This window comes from Poecilia latipinna, unplaced genomic scaffold, assembly GCF_001443285.1.
Source record: "Poecilia latipinna isolate Pla-1442-1.1 unplaced genomic scaffold, P_latipinna-1.0 Scaffold13, whole genome shotgun sequence".
NCBI classification, from domain to species: Eukaryota; Metazoa; Chordata; class Actinopteri; order Cyprinodontiformes; family Poeciliidae; genus Poecilia; species Poecilia latipinna.
This window is the reverse complement of record NW_015112629.1, coordinates 264,229-279,665: the sequence shown is the minus strand read 5'-3', so window position 1 is coordinate 279,665 and position 15,437 is coordinate 264,229. Positions and strand designations below refer to the sequence as shown.

The window sequence follows — 15,437 nt, the reverse complement described above, 5'->3', positions numbered from 1 at the left end:
AATATGAAGTGATAAAAACTTTTCATTACAAAGATATTGCAAAAAGATGACCTCACCGGGTCAAAGAAAACACAAAAAACCCTTATCAAAGCGTATGCCCGGACCACGCACAGGGTAGAAAGCTTGCAGGTTCAATTGACCCATCTTTTAAGACCAAGGGAGGGTAAAAAAAGGCTAAAAAAAACAGGAGAGATTGCACTTCTTACTCAAATGGTGGATTTAAGCAGTAACATCGTATTTAGAATAATATGATGGGCTTAATTCAACCTGAGACTTCTGAATAACTAGTGCAGATTTCTGCTCTGAATGTCGTTGTGAGGCTGTGCGTTCAGACCCTAGCAGGTGAATCGCTCATAATTCAAGTAGAGTTATTTAATTTATATGTATTATATGTAGTTACTGGGGCCTCATTAACTGAATATTAGCTAAACTGCATAAAAAATTAAATCCAACTGAATAGCGTATGTCAATATCATTTAAAAATTGACGGGTAAAAATAAAATATGACATATTTATTCTGACGTCGTCAGTCAAAATGAGGGACAGCAAAAAAAGTCTAGCATGACCTCTGATGGGCACATAAAGTTAGTCCTGCCAATAACCGTTTTCTGTGCACCTTCATTCTTCTGTCTTTAAAGTGGGCCACCTCTGTCTCAGCCTTAATAGCTAATGCTTAAATCCATTTTGACTTTAGGATGTCTAGGACACTTGCATCTCAGATGCTTTACATCATAGTTATACTGATTATTTTGGTGACAAAGTACTTTTTTGTGAATGACAGACTTAATGACTGCCATTGAATTAATACATAGATGTTTTAAGTGAAATATGGTGTCCTGTGCCCAAACTGACAGCAAAGAATGAGTCAGCTAATGGTTTGAGTCATGCACACTCCTTGCAGACGGTCCATTGTGCAGACTGTTCTGCCCTTGAATTTGGAGGCTTGACCCCATTCGCTTTGTCTATTACCCATCTGACCAGTAAAGGGTCAATATGAGAAGCATTGATAGATGTCATGAATTTTAACAGAGGAGTTTCTCTTCTTAAAGTTTCAAAGAGCCTCCCCTATGAATGTAGTTTGTGAAAAAATAAATTAAATTAATGTTTTCATTTTAAAAGCAGCTTTTGTTGGCCACACGCAAATCAAAGCGATTTTTGAGTTTTATCTCCAACATAATGCAAGAGTTTTATCTTAATGAAACACTCCACATCAGAACCAAGAAGCTGTTTTCAGACCAGCCATAAACAAAACCAGGAGAGATTTGTTTGTGTGGGTAAGGCAATCTGACCCAACAGCAGGTTGCACTCTGCAAGTCTGAACTAAATGGCTACTGCTGCAGGGTACAATTTTTATCCTGGGATGTGAGTGAAATCAATATTTGCTTGCAGCTTGCTGAACTGGTCAAGTTTAGGCTGCTAATGTAATATACTGCCAGTTTTATTTTCAGGCAGACTAGATGTTTGCCTTGTTTACTTTCTTGTTTTTGTCTGAAATGTGACTTTGCAATGAACCCCCTCTCCCCCACCCACCCGCCACTCTCCTTCTCCCCGGGGCTTTTTCTAGTCCATTCTGATCCTGTTCTTTTTTTTTCTGTGAATGCAAACAAAATATCCAAGTGAACAAACCACTAGAAATACTCGTTGCTAAATAAACAAATATTTTTTTTTAATGCTGCAAATAAGGTCATGCCTTAATATGACTAGCTTTCCTTTAAACTGTGATTCCAGACCTGTCTCTTTAAAGGCTTTATTATTCTGAAACAATGAATTTTAGTCATCCGCCCATATTTTTGACTTATTTTACCCATTTTTCTTTCAGACTAGCCTGTCAAAGTCTAGTCTGAAAGAAAGGAAAGGAAACACAATGTGCATGTCATATTTATTCGCCCATAAGCAATATTAAAAATAGACATCCTGACGGATGAAGTATATTTTCCCTCTTTGTCTTGACAATTTCCATTGTACATTTGGGATGGGTGACTTGGACTCAAAATGTATGACATATTGTGGCATTTATTGCGATTGCCATGAAAGTTATGATTAAAATGTATTTAAAACTTCATCACAGTCATGTTTAGCCACAGGTCTGTCGGTGCATGCAGTGAGAGCATAATCAACACAGACTATGTTGTTGAAATTGAATATGTCACTCTGTGAACGGGCTACTTTGGGACACTAATTAGAATAAATTTACTGTCAGGAGACAGTTACAATTATGTATCAAATGTGTAACAACAGATATCTTTATAAAAGTTACCTATTGCAATTTTAACAAGCAGCAGTTTGCGCTTGTTGACCTTGTAACTTATTGAATATGCTACAAGGTCTCAATTAGTCCTCTTTATTTTATGTGAAAATGCAAATTTTCCTGTATGTATTTCTCCCTTTTACAGAGGAAGAATACAAACGATTAAGTGAGGCCCTGGCTGACGAAGGCACTTACAATGCAGTGGCCTTCAAATACAGCGCTGACTACTACGATCCCTCACAGCCCACAGAAGAAGAGGATGCTAACAAGGAACATGGTGAGAATTTGTAAAGGGTCTATTATCCTTAGAATAGATACACCCATCTGCTTTTCACTGGCAGATACTGATTACTTTCGGATCAAAGCAGTTAAGTCCTGTTTTTTGAAGAACTATTCATTTTAAAAGATTATCCTCATGTATGCATATGTTCCTAGCCTTAATTTTACTGCCCAAACTGTATGCGTGCCATTTGCTTATCTATCTGCAGATATAACATTTATGACTTTTCATTTTTGGCACACTTAACGAACAGGGAGAACATTTTAATTTTTAACGTATGTGTATCTCTAATTGAAAGTATAGATGAAAATTATATTTACTTGTGGCAATGACACAACATACAAAGGTTGACAGAATCAAAAGAAAGTAAGTGGAATGAGAGTATTAAATATCTTTTTCTTGTGTTAATGTTTTTGCTGCGGGAGATCTTCTGTTTTTTTTTTTTTCTTTTTTCTTATTCAAGTAACCTTAAAAGTACAATTAAAATACCAGGTTTAACCAATATTCTGCACTATAAATACTGAAATAAAATCAATTGACAAAAGACATAATACAGCAGATAGAAATAGGAATTGTCATAAGAATAAATTACTCATGAAGCCCCAACTATTGCAGAACATAAAGAAATAAACATCCTGTGTTAATGCTTTTAAAACTTTAATCATTTAATGATTTCATTTATTAAATCCCTTTATTGCAAGTATTGACATTCACGGAGTTACAGAGACAATCAGCAGCCATTCCAAGAACATTTAGAAAAAGGTTCTGGGTATGGAATTAATTTACTGTACATATAGGACATACTGTGATATTATATGTAACTATTGGTGAAAAATGGGAAGAGCGTTTTCCCAATCATCCCATAATGGGTCGCTTTGTAGCAGGAAACAGTAAGTTATTTTGCTCTAATACTTCGGTGTGCTTAATGGTGGTAATAAAGAGAAGAGGTGCAGGGCTGTTCTTTATAGCCACTGTTTGGTAATGGCTTTCTTAGTTGCTGCCAGCATAACCTTTAAAAGCAGTGCATCATCCTTACTTAAATCTTCAGAGGTATGCAGAAGATATATTATATAAGCATATTGGAATGTTATATTGCAGGAGAACCTGTGATTTCTGCAACGACCGAGGCTACATCCTTTCTGAAGGTCTAGATTAGGACAGATCCAGTAGATGTGGGGATGATCAATCATTGGCTGCCCAGCAGATTATCTTCCAAGCTTGTGCCCGTTCATTCCTATTCAAAAAATTGCTTCTGGGATTGTTGAATAATTTGAGTAATTTTTGCCAGCAAACATAAAAGCATTTTAGTATATTCAGCAAACATTGCACTACATGGCCTCTCACTGCCTCAGTCAGCTTTACTTCCCCAACCACAATGTAACTTCTTACGCCTAGATTTGCCTCTGTATGGATTATGCAAGGTAGCTTTTTGATAGGAAACCTGAATGCTTTTGAGGGTTGTGTTGTAAAGGGATAACAGCCCAACCATGTAGCACTTTGTTGGTGATCAATACATCTTAAAATCTATTATGTAATAAGCATGAAAATAAAGTAAGATTCTCTTTTGAGCCAACTGACTGACTGCTCCATTAGATTTGAAAAAAAAAAAAAAAAAAGTTCACATGTCCAATTAAATGAAGAACATTAAAGTAATAGATACAAATTGATGGCGGGAAAATTAATATGCCTTTAAAATAACTTGCATCACAAGGCCCAATGGCCTAAAATTGAAATTGAACTTCACAAAGTTTGGGGGAAAAAAAGTAGTCTCTGGTGCACTCCTCCAATTTACATATTTGATGTAGTGGCTGCTGGAGGCATTTCCAATAGGCTGACAGGTAAGCAGTGATGCTTTATATTCTCTTCAAGGAACATTTGTTGAACAGTGGTATTAAAAGGTCTGCTGAAAATGCCAATATTTGAATTTGCCTTTTGGGAAAAGGCCTGTGTGGCTCAGGTGGCCGAGTTGAAGCACATCACTGACATTATCAAAAATGCTGATTTATTAAAATAAGCGCAGACCCTTCTCATAATAATACCCTCAAAGAAGTAGTTGACAGCAACAGATGCAGACAATGATATTATAAATAAGATCATTAGCCCTATTTTATGTCCCTGAGTGAAAGCCAAACCCGCTAGAAGGTTAATATCGGTGTAATTTATATGCTCTCTGTCAAAATACAACTAATGGGTTACTGCAGGCATCGCTGAAAAATCTCCATTACTTGGCAGTCATTTCATAACACTCTACTTGATTTAATTTCCTTTAAAAATTAAGATCTTTATTGGATGATTTGCTTTAAATCTATTTGCTTTCTCACTGTCTCAGTTGAGTAGACTTCCCTCTTCAACAGAAGTATGGCAGATTTATAAACACAACAAAACCGTAATTATATAAATTTGTTTTGACATAACTGTTTTTTTTTTATATTGGCTTTCATATTCACTAAATCTGATCAGAGATTTGACATGTGATGGAATGAATAGTATTCAACCTTGTCAAAAGCTAATTTAAAGATCGTACCCATGGGTACAAGTGTCCAGGCAAATGAAATCCCTTGGTCTGGCAGAAAGTTTGAGTTTTTTTTTTACAGCTCTTTGTGGCTTTGTATTAAATTAAAAAGCCCCTTTATCATTCCGCAAACTCCCTGCAGTACTACATGAAAAATTAAATCTCGTCTCTGTCTGACCTCTGTGTTGTTATCAAGATGAAGGTGAAGGCTAGGGTGGTATTTCACTGTGATATATTCCTGAAGTGAAGAGCATGACGGAAGAAATGTCTTATTCATTTTTTAGATTTTTCTGAAATTCTGTGTTCTCTGCCTTCCTTGTGCGAACCTTGTTGAAATCTTGTATCAGATTTTAATTTTGTTTCAAAGCATAAATAAGAAGGATTCTCAATGTTTTTATTCCATTTTCTTTTCACACGCACACAGAGGAAGCAGAGCCTGAGGAAAGTGAAGAACCATTTGTCGCCCCCCCAGGACTTGCTATCCCACCAGATGTGGAGCTGGTGAGTGCAAATATATCTGCTGCCTTGTGGCTAGTGTAGCCTATTGTAGTCATATATATACAGTATTTATGAAGGCTCTATGTTTCTTTTAAGGTGAGGTGCTGTAACACACAACATTCTTGCTTTACTGTGTTCTTCAGTTTTACAACCATGGCCATTTTGTTATTATATGAATGTTTCTAATTGAAGTGAATTGAAAATGAACTTGAAGCCACTTGAGTGAACATCATCGTATCTTTAATCCAGACACAAAAAAGTTGAAAGTTGTCCAATTTTTAACATTTGCCATTTGTAGCTCTAATTTGTCCATAAAATTTATGGCCCATATCTTGCTGAGATTGTAAATAGCCTTTTTTAACTGGCAGAAAAAAAAAAAAATAAATACAAGTTCCTAAAATTCAAATATTTGTTGTTTTACATAAATGGAATAATATATATTTTTATTACTATCTTAAAAAACAAGAAAAGCAGGAACCTGATTTATATTTAGTTTTTCCAGCAGATTTTGCCACATATAATATTTTGGTAACGGTAACTACCTCTAAAGACCTGTGCTACACCCTTCCACACATTTTCATATCAGTGTAAGTTGCCTAAAGCAGAACACAACTTCATGTTGACGTAACGTCTAAAAGGGAAACAGTTGTACAGAAGGCTAAAATATTTAAACTGGTGTTTGTTCATTCTATCCGGTGTCTACAGATGGAACCCCAGTGATTCCCACTTTCTTATGCATGAGAGGAAAGAAAACAAGCTAATTGTTGTCATGGGTTGCGTGCATATTCAACAGCCCAATATCCAGTTCAGGCAATAAAGCTTCAGTGGAAATAAATTGCCTTCATAATAGTCTTTCTAATTGCATTTCACTGGTACACATTTTGTGAATGTTATAAACAAAACTTTCTTTAAACATGTTACATTCACTACCTTGACTGAAGCCATGTGCAACACCGCATACAAAGTATTATTTTAGTGTTTTCAGATTTAGTTTTGTGAAGCAAGCTGCCTCCTAATTTCTGTTAATTTGCAAGACCTAATATTTTCATCTGTAACATTTAAATCTCCTTTCTATGTGTTATCCAGTGTTCTTATATTAGTTTTTTTAAATAAATACCTTTGCACATAACACATTTTTCTGTTTATATTTCACTTTTGTTTATATTAGTTCCATTAATTAGATGGCCATGAACAATGCTCACATCCTATATTATTAAATTTTACTTTTTTTATTGATTTCCACGTTTGTGTTGCACTTTGTATCTACTGATCGTCATTCTGATCTCTTTTTAAGCTAGTTGAATTTTGCAATTATGACCTCTGATCAAACCAAAATGACTTTTCTGTAATATATGTGATCTGTGCCACCCATAAAACTGCATTTACTTAAAGTAGCTTGAAAAAGTCATAGATTAGTCAGTGTATACAAAATGTCTCAGCTGTGAAATGACATGATTGAAACAAAATGTCCTCATCCACAGTGCTCCATTGTAGGACCCAAAATGTGAAATAGTTTAGATCCATTGTGAGGAAAATCAATAAATTGTTTACAAACTAACTAACTAAATTGTAAACATAAAAGTACATTTTCTGCACCCTTTTCCCACAATTGCACATTTAAAAAGGGTTCTTGTATATCAATATGTCCTTATGTGTCCCAAACACATTGATTTGGTTTTTGCAGGGCGATGGCACCCTTTTTGCCAATTTCATGACTAATAATATATTTATATTAACTTTTATCTTGGCGAGATGTTTATTCTATTAGAAATTTCTACCGTCTTTCTTGGTAATTGCTGTAATTAATCACTGAAAGCACACATTGTGCAAAATTAATGCACAAATTTTGGAGCATCTCTCCTCATTCCACTGATTTTCATCCTGAATGTTCTTTTATAATATCACAATTGGCTTAGAGCTCTTGGCATGGAAATGTTTCGGACATCAAAAGCCTGATGTCCTTGGGCGAAAAGGCAGTTGTCACTGCATGCTGCATCTTAATGCTTGCTAATTCATACTTATACAACTTATGCTCAGCTTTTACACATTTTCTTATACCCAAGTTATTTTAGTACCTGTGCAATCAATTTTTATTTTTATTGTGCAAGTGAGAAGATTGGTTTAAACATTTACGTTACTGCATTTACGCTAATTCGTTTTTCCCTTCCTCCAGCCGGCAACCATCAAGACTCACAACATCATCGAGAGGACGGCCAACTTTGTGTGTCAGCAGGGGGCTCAGTTTGAGATTGTGCTGAAAGCAAAGCAGGCTGGGAACTCCCAGTTTGACTTTCTCCGGTTTGACCACTATCTGAACCCGTATTATAAACACATCTTGCGGGCCATGAAGGAAGGTCGATACAACCTTGTCTCTTCTAACAAGCAGGACCAGTCGCAGGGTGAGTTTCACAAATCCTTTACTGAATCCGCAGCTACAGAACTTTATTTTTGTTTTTTGTATGATCCAGGAAAATGATTCAAAAGCATCATTAAAGGCATAAGGTTAATGACATTCATGCCCATGATACCCGTTTCCGTAGCACTTTAGCATATTCAGTCCCAACACAATCTGCATTAATATTTGACATGTGTGTCATTCATTCAGTAAAAATCATTGCAGTATTTCTTTTCTTGCCAGACTCAAATTCAGAAGATTCTGATGATGATGGAGATGGAAGCTATCTTCATCCCAGTCTTTTTGCGCCTAAGAAATGTTCTCGGCTAGAGGAGCTGACAAAGGTAATTTCAGAATACAGATGCTTCATTGTCTGGCTGTTCTCATAGAATTTTTTTCGTTGTATATTCCAGGCCATTTTTTTTTCTTTGTATTTTTAGAAACCCTTTTCCCTCGAGATTCTAAGATATGAATGTCCTCAGCACCTTGAAGCAGATGCTACAACATTTTTAAAAACAAGTACATTAAACAAAATAAAGGGAATTTGTCTTGTTGAAACTTCACACGCAGAAATGGGAGTTTTATTTGTTGGAAGGCACTTTTGTCCCCTGCCAGTTGCCTAGTTTCGTCATACTTTGTTGTATTTGGACTGATTTTAGTACATTCTTCAGTGAGTTGATGTGTCATGTTGGGAAAAGGGTGGAGAAGCTTTAAATTTTTAATGTTCTGTTTGCCAACAACAACAATAAACTGTTAGTATAGCTTTACATTTTATATCTTAAAAAAGTAACATCACAGAGTTTAAGATTATATATTTTTTTATTGAATAGTGAGTTTAAGCTGCTGTTTAAGGAAATCTTTTGAAAGTTATGTGCATCCTCATCACTGTTTCTTGGTATCCTATAATTACTGTCAGTGTGCTGATGAGACTAATGTGTAATGACTTGTCTTGCATTTCCCTGTTATCAAGCTGCTATATTTTTGTTAGTGCTTTTATGTGATTTGTCATGAAACGTGTTGATCTCTATGCAGCAACAGTGAAAGCATATCTTATTTTTTATGAGGACATAATCAGATTCTTTTAGCAAAAAGCTGAAGAACACTCATTTCTCATAAGCTAGGATTTTCTTTCCAAATGAAGAACACATTTTCTAATTAGGATTCATTGTCCCATAATTTGTGGCTTTATTGTCTAAATTCTTTATAACGTTGACGTTTAACTGAGGAAGACAGCAATATAGCATAGCTACACTGCAAGAAAATGCAGTCTAATTATGTTATCATCTCCGGTTTCAGAGATCTGTAAAGACTTGGTATAAACTTTTTTTTATTGTTACAGTAAAATGTTTTCACCTAGTGATAATTTTAAGTTTTGCATAGTAGTGCACTGATGGGGAAATTTGGGTCGATATTAAAATTTGATGTTGGTGCCTCTGTTATGACCGGCAACCAATAATTACCTACAGTTTTGACAGTGTGTAAAATTGACCACACCTCTCATAATTCTCTGCTTCAGTTAAACAGTCTGCAACCCAAAACAGAAACAAAGTGGAAATAAATATCAGTTATTCATTTTGGCCCAGTTGTACTTGGACAAATTTATGACAAAAGTGACTTGCATCACTTGTGTCAGTGTTGTTGTTGAGGCTTCTGAGTGCCTTGCACCCTGCGGTGAAACTTTTGTATTGACTTTCATGCAGTTTTCTCTTAATTGTACAATAAAATACTGACCTCCTGGACAGTGCTGTTGACTTGATTGGCTGTTGTGAAGGGGCTTCTCTTCACCATGGAAATTATTCTGCAGTCATCCACTTCTGTTGTCGTTTGTGGCCCTCCAGTTGATGCCCTCAAATGAAAACTGAGAGTCTGCACATTATGTCCATGTCTGTTACATAACTATAATTGAAACATGTTTCAGTAAACAGATGAACTAAGTTTCAGTGTCCAAATATGCATAAATCTAACTGAGTCTGGAAAAGTGTTGAATTTGGAAATGGAACAAAAAAAAAAAAGTACTTAAAATGGCATATTAAATTTTCCTTAATGGTCTTGTTGTTCTGCAGCCTCTTAAGGTTATGGACCCAGATCATCCCCTGGCAGCAATTGTACTAAAAGCTCAAAGAGAAAGAAATGGCACAGCAGCTGCAGTCACCGCTCCTGAGGAACCTGCACCCACTCCACCAGTCCAGTACTCTGCTGACCGTGAGTACACGTACAGAGAAAACTGAATCACTTCTATTGCATCTCTCAGACTGCTGGTCAAGTCAGAGCTAAATGTATATGTAAAAATTACATTTGCGATAACGTTGAAGAGACCAAATAGTCCATTGTGCAGTATTGTATTCGTAGTGGGATTTTACATCTTTTCGAAAATCCTTTTATTTTCTCGTTTACCTGCATCAGTGCTGGTGCTGACATTAATTGAATGTATAATCTGACGTGCTAAAAGCAAATGTGGCTAAGTGATTGTTCCTGTATTCCAAAACCTGGTTTGCAAGATGCCAGAAAAAGCACAAGTGTGACCAGATTTTTTCTTTGCTTGTGTAATAAACCTCACATCACAGCCCCTCCCTCATCTGTGAAGCACTTCACTTTTTAGTTTCTCACAAGAAGATATGAAATAGATGCATGCTCTATATTTTTGTCTTGGGTTTATGTATTTTCATAACAAATATTAAAGACACTAATGTTTAAATAGCAACTAAATATTTGTGAATAGATTATGCTGCTACATTTGTAGGTTTTCACACCATGAGAATCTCATACCCTTCCTTATCAGTGTTTTTTTTTTTTTAATGCTATTCACTACTCCCATATATGTGTGGATATCTACAATTCACTTCAGACCTCCTTTCACAAACATCAGCTCTTAATCTTGTGCTGCATGACAAGTTTGTAAATCGGAGTCCCTGCTTTGACTATTTATTTTCCTAACTATAAAATATAGTGTCATTAACATCAGCCAGCTCAGTGAGTAATGTGTTAATATCACACTGTCTCTACTTTGACCATTTATTTTATCCCTGTCCCTGCATTTTTACCCTTTCTTTTAACAATAAGAGATCTTTCAGATTAAAAAACTTCTGACGACTAATGTGACCTTTTTATACACATGTGCAATTTTATTACCTCCTTCTGATAGAGTTGTAGGATCGCAACTCTATCAGTTTTTAATATCTGGTTTCATCTGTATTTACAGGAAACTGATGTCCTTTTAAACCTTTGGGTTTGTTTGTCCTCTTAACTTGAATCATCAATGAAAGGACTATAAGAGGCATTGGTGTTGCCCTGTCTTTCATTTTAACTTTCCTTGAAAAAGTAATTTTAACACAGCAAATGAGCCAAAAAACAAAAGTGGCATTTGTGTTATTTATAGCACATTTCCATTTCCATCTCCATCAGCGGGTAACTTTTCCTTGACTGGTCCATGCTCTTTAGCAAGGTTAAAATGCAAAGCCTGCATAATTCAAGAGGCTGAAATGATTCCGTACAGTGTCAAATTAATGTTTTAAGCTCATCATGCATCCATTATCGTGACATCAGCGTCTGACATAAAAACACCCCAAAATCACAGCCTAAAGCAAATATTTAAATTATTGATGCCAATCTCAACAAGAACTGATAATTATTTTCCACTTAAAGCTATTATTTGGTTGTTTGGACAAGAAAATTAGTTGCACGGTATTGTTCCTGTTCAAAAGCGTAACTGTGTGTTGTATTCATCAAAGCATCTCTATTGAATGAGCTGAGCTGTTTGTCCTTTAAATGGAGCATTTAGGTTATTCCTAAGATCTGTTATTACAGTGATTTCCAAAATGTTTAATTTGACATAAAACGTTTGCCGTGCCTGCATTCAGTCCCCCCCTGTTTACTCCAATACATATAAATAAAGACAATGTATTTATAATAGTTTCTTCTTTCGTCTGCAGCTGTCTACTACGGGTATTACATGCTTCCAGATGGCTCATACTGCTTAGCTGCACCTCCACCTGGCGTAGATGCAAATTCATACTACAACAATATGACTTCAGCTGTCATTTCGGCCCCTGCTTCCTCTGAGCCTTCGTCCCACAGTGAGAGCACTTCAACACCTGCTGTGACTGTCACCGTGGCACCACAAGCTGCAGCTCCCCCACAGGTTTCCACCCCAGCTGCTGCTACTGCTGCTGTGAACATACCAGAAATCAGGTATCAACTTGATGAGTATATATAGATTTTTTTTTTGTCTAACATTTGAATAGAATTGAGAAATGCTTTCTTATTTTACACACATTATCAAATTAGTATGTAAAATAACCTTTTACGTGCATACTGGCGTGTATCTGCAGTGTTGCCCATTGCTGACTTGCTTTGCACTTCCACATTTTCCCCCCCAATATAGCTCCAAAGTTGAAGCTCCAGTTTCCACACCGGCGCCGCCAGCCATCATTCCCCCGCCACCCGACATCCAGCCAGTCATAGACAAGCTGGCTGAGTATGTTGCGAGGAACGGACTGAAGTTCGAAGCAAGTGTCCGTGCTAAGAACGATCCCCGGTAATTGTTTTTATGAAGCACAAATCTGTTGTGTAATCGGATTGTAATAAAAAAAAAAAAAAAAAAAGGGTCACCCCAGTACTACTTCATCATCCTTAAGCTTAACTTGTGCTTCTGTCTTTTGTAGGTTTGATTTTCTGCAGTCTTGGCATCAGTACAACGCCTATTATGAGTTTAAGAAGAATTACTTCTTGCTAAAAGAAGGAAAAGCCCTATCAGAGGTATTATACTATATTATTTAAGATTCTTATATACATATTCACCTAATATCTAAAAGAAGAGGATTAAGGTTTCCTTACATTTTTTTTTCTGTTTGTGTCTACTTCGTCGGGAACCTTTAGCTATGTAATATTAAATAAGATGATATCAAAATAGTTAATAATGACAGTATTGACAGTTTGTTTTTAGCAACTGCAATGCAAAACATTCATTAACACCTGAATAAATATTGTCAGCTGTTGATCCTGTTGATCTTGAATACAAAGGATGTTCTGGATTAACATAAAATTAGTTTTACAAAGCTGGCAATGAGCAAGTTCAGGTTTGTTTTTTCCAATGCAGACCAGAGAATCCCCATGTAGTTGATGCACTCAGTTTGTAAACATCTAAAAATGTGACAGATGTTAAATAATCACGTCAAGGCATGTTTCGACAGTTCAACCAGAACATTTTCAGATTCCATAGAACGATGCAAATTACATCTGCTGACACAAAGAGCATCTCTTTTTTTTTTTTTTTTTCTGCTGGATGAATCCAGCTGCTTTAAAAATGTTATAAAACTATGAGGTTAAATTCAGCCACTGTTAGCTTTACGTAACCTCTTAATTTTTTTAAAATTCCATGCATTTAGAAGTAATTCTCATTATTGTCTGGAGCACAATGTTCATATTCAGCCATTGGTTTAGCTTTAGCGATCCTGGAAGAGGAATTATTGCTAGATCTGAATGAAAAAAAAAACAAAAAAAAACAAAAAAAAAAACTGAACTATTAATATGAGCAGTTTTTATATCAGTAGGCCTCTGAGATTGAGAAAAGGTTGTTTCATTCAGTGCACTTGGTCAACCCTGAAATTAGTTGCTTTACGTTCCAAATATTCTTGGATCTGACATACTGGAATTGGAGACTTCCTGATCCATAATATTTAAATAAGGAAAAGAAAAAAATACTGAGAATGGAAAAGATTATCTGCCAGGGATATGGTCAAAAGTTGCATTGAGTACAGATTGATAATCACTGCAAAGTCGTCTACCTTGAAGATGAAGGTATTTCCACTACGATAACCGAGCCGGCAGAATCTGCTTGAGTCCTGGGCACTTTTCACATGTTTCTGCACACCCTGTTGGTGCAAAAATAACCTCCTCACTAAGCAGCCTCGTCTTCACCTTTGGTATTTCATAGACTGACAGAACTTAAAAATAGCAAGTTGCAGAATCAGCTGTGTTGATGTTTGGTGTTGTGCGTTTTGCTTTGCCAGCTCTCTTGTTACTCTCCACATCTGCCGTTCTGCTGTTCACACATGCTGCTGCTGCTGACGTGCAACAGAAACAAAAAAACAAACAAAAAAAACTGCTTTGCAATCGCAAAATGCGAACCTCTGGGGCTGAACAATGGAGCTTACATATAATTGCTAAGTGACGTTTTCCTCTACTGACCAGCTCTGAAAAGTTAATCAGTGTAGACCCGACTGGTACAAAGTGGTTTTATTTAGTTTCCCAAATCGTGGCAGCTGTTTTTGGTGAAAACTCTTGAAACTCATCACCTTATATTCCTGTAGCTGCTGTGGTGGTGACGACAGTGTAGATACGCTTCATATTTTCCGGCATTGAGACAAAACATGCGTTGCATATCACAAATGTGAAATGAAACATCGAGGACAAATATGATTTCTTAACACAAAGTTTCTTGTTTTGGTCAAACAAGTGAGTTGACCATTGCTCAGATCCCTGGTCAAGTTGACAACCGCTATTTTGTCAGTGTAGTTACAGGTGCAGTCCGAGAGGGAGAAGCAATAAAAAAAAGATGTACCTATGAGGTCATCGATGTACGTGAATTATATGCTCTCCAACCTCTTCATTGAACAGAGCAATGATAGCTGCACGATGTCCCATTTTATTCTGCAGCTGCAACCGCTCCAAAGCCAACCTGCCAATTTGAAGCACTCCTTGACTAAGATGGATCTCATGAATCAGGAGTGCGAGGAACAAATCTGGCATTCAGCATCTTAAATGACATTTTCTACATGTAATACATGCATGTGAATTATACCCGGTGTCGATGTTACTCACCTTCTGCGCTGTTATCGTTCAGCTTGTTTCCTTTATGGATTATTCACAAATTATTCTTAAAATTTCTCACGCCCCACCAAGTTTTCCAACAGATAAACTGTTGTGTCTACTATTTTTTCATCTGTCATGAAATATATCTACGTAGATGGAGTTCTCAAGTGATTGGAGAGTGGATGTTCAGGTTTTAATTAGTTTATAAAAATGTGACTTTCTCAAATGGAGTCTTTTTTCTCTACATCTTCAGAAAAGTAAGCTTGGTTTGTGTGCATAAGTTGGACTTCTAAACGCCTGAAGAAGTCCTACAAAGTCTGCCTGGTTGTAATTCCCCCAAAAAGCTCGAGTTCATTTAATGGGTCACTTAATTGTCCCATTAATTAAGTGTGCTTTGACTTCAATTAAGTCAAAGCACTTATTAAAATGAATAAGTGCTTTGACCTACATTAAATAAAACTAGGCAGTTTCAAACTTGGTTCTCCATGTTTGGTTAGTCTAAGTACAACATCTGGTTTCTTCATTTCTTCAACACACTATTGCACACAACTCTGTTCTCAGAATAACATTGAAGGAATTATTTTTTTGTCACACAGAAAGAAAATCATCCTACTACTGTTTTTTTTTTTTTTTTTTTTTTTTTTTTTTTTTTTTTTTTTTCATTTTTTGGGAAAAAAAAATTTTTAAAATGGGG

General features: G+C 36.1%; 1 protein-coding gene across 2 annotated transcripts in view; it reads left to right on the top strand.

Annotated features, from left to right (window-relative positions):
• sfswap (splicing factor SWAP) overlaps positions 1 to 15,437 on the top strand; it is a 64,639-nt gene that overhangs the window by 7,317 nt on the left and 41,885 nt on the right. For both annotated transcript variants that reach the window (XM_015031058.1, XM_015031067.1), the window contains exons 3-10: positions 2,394 to 2,525; positions 5,465 to 5,541; positions 7,712 to 7,937; positions 8,177 to 8,277; positions 9,997 to 10,135; positions 11,863 to 12,121; positions 12,315 to 12,467; positions 12,595 to 12,688. In XM_015031058.1, coding sequence (XP_014886544.1) covers positions 2,394 to 2,525; positions 5,465 to 5,541; positions 7,712 to 7,937; positions 8,177 to 8,277; positions 9,997 to 10,135; positions 11,863 to 12,121; positions 12,315 to 12,467; positions 12,595 to 12,688 — 1,181 coding nt within the window. The remainder of the gene's footprint in view (positions 1 to 2,393; positions 2,526 to 5,464; positions 5,542 to 7,711; positions 7,938 to 8,176; positions 8,278 to 9,996; positions 10,136 to 11,862; positions 12,122 to 12,314; positions 12,468 to 12,594; positions 12,689 to 15,437) is intronic.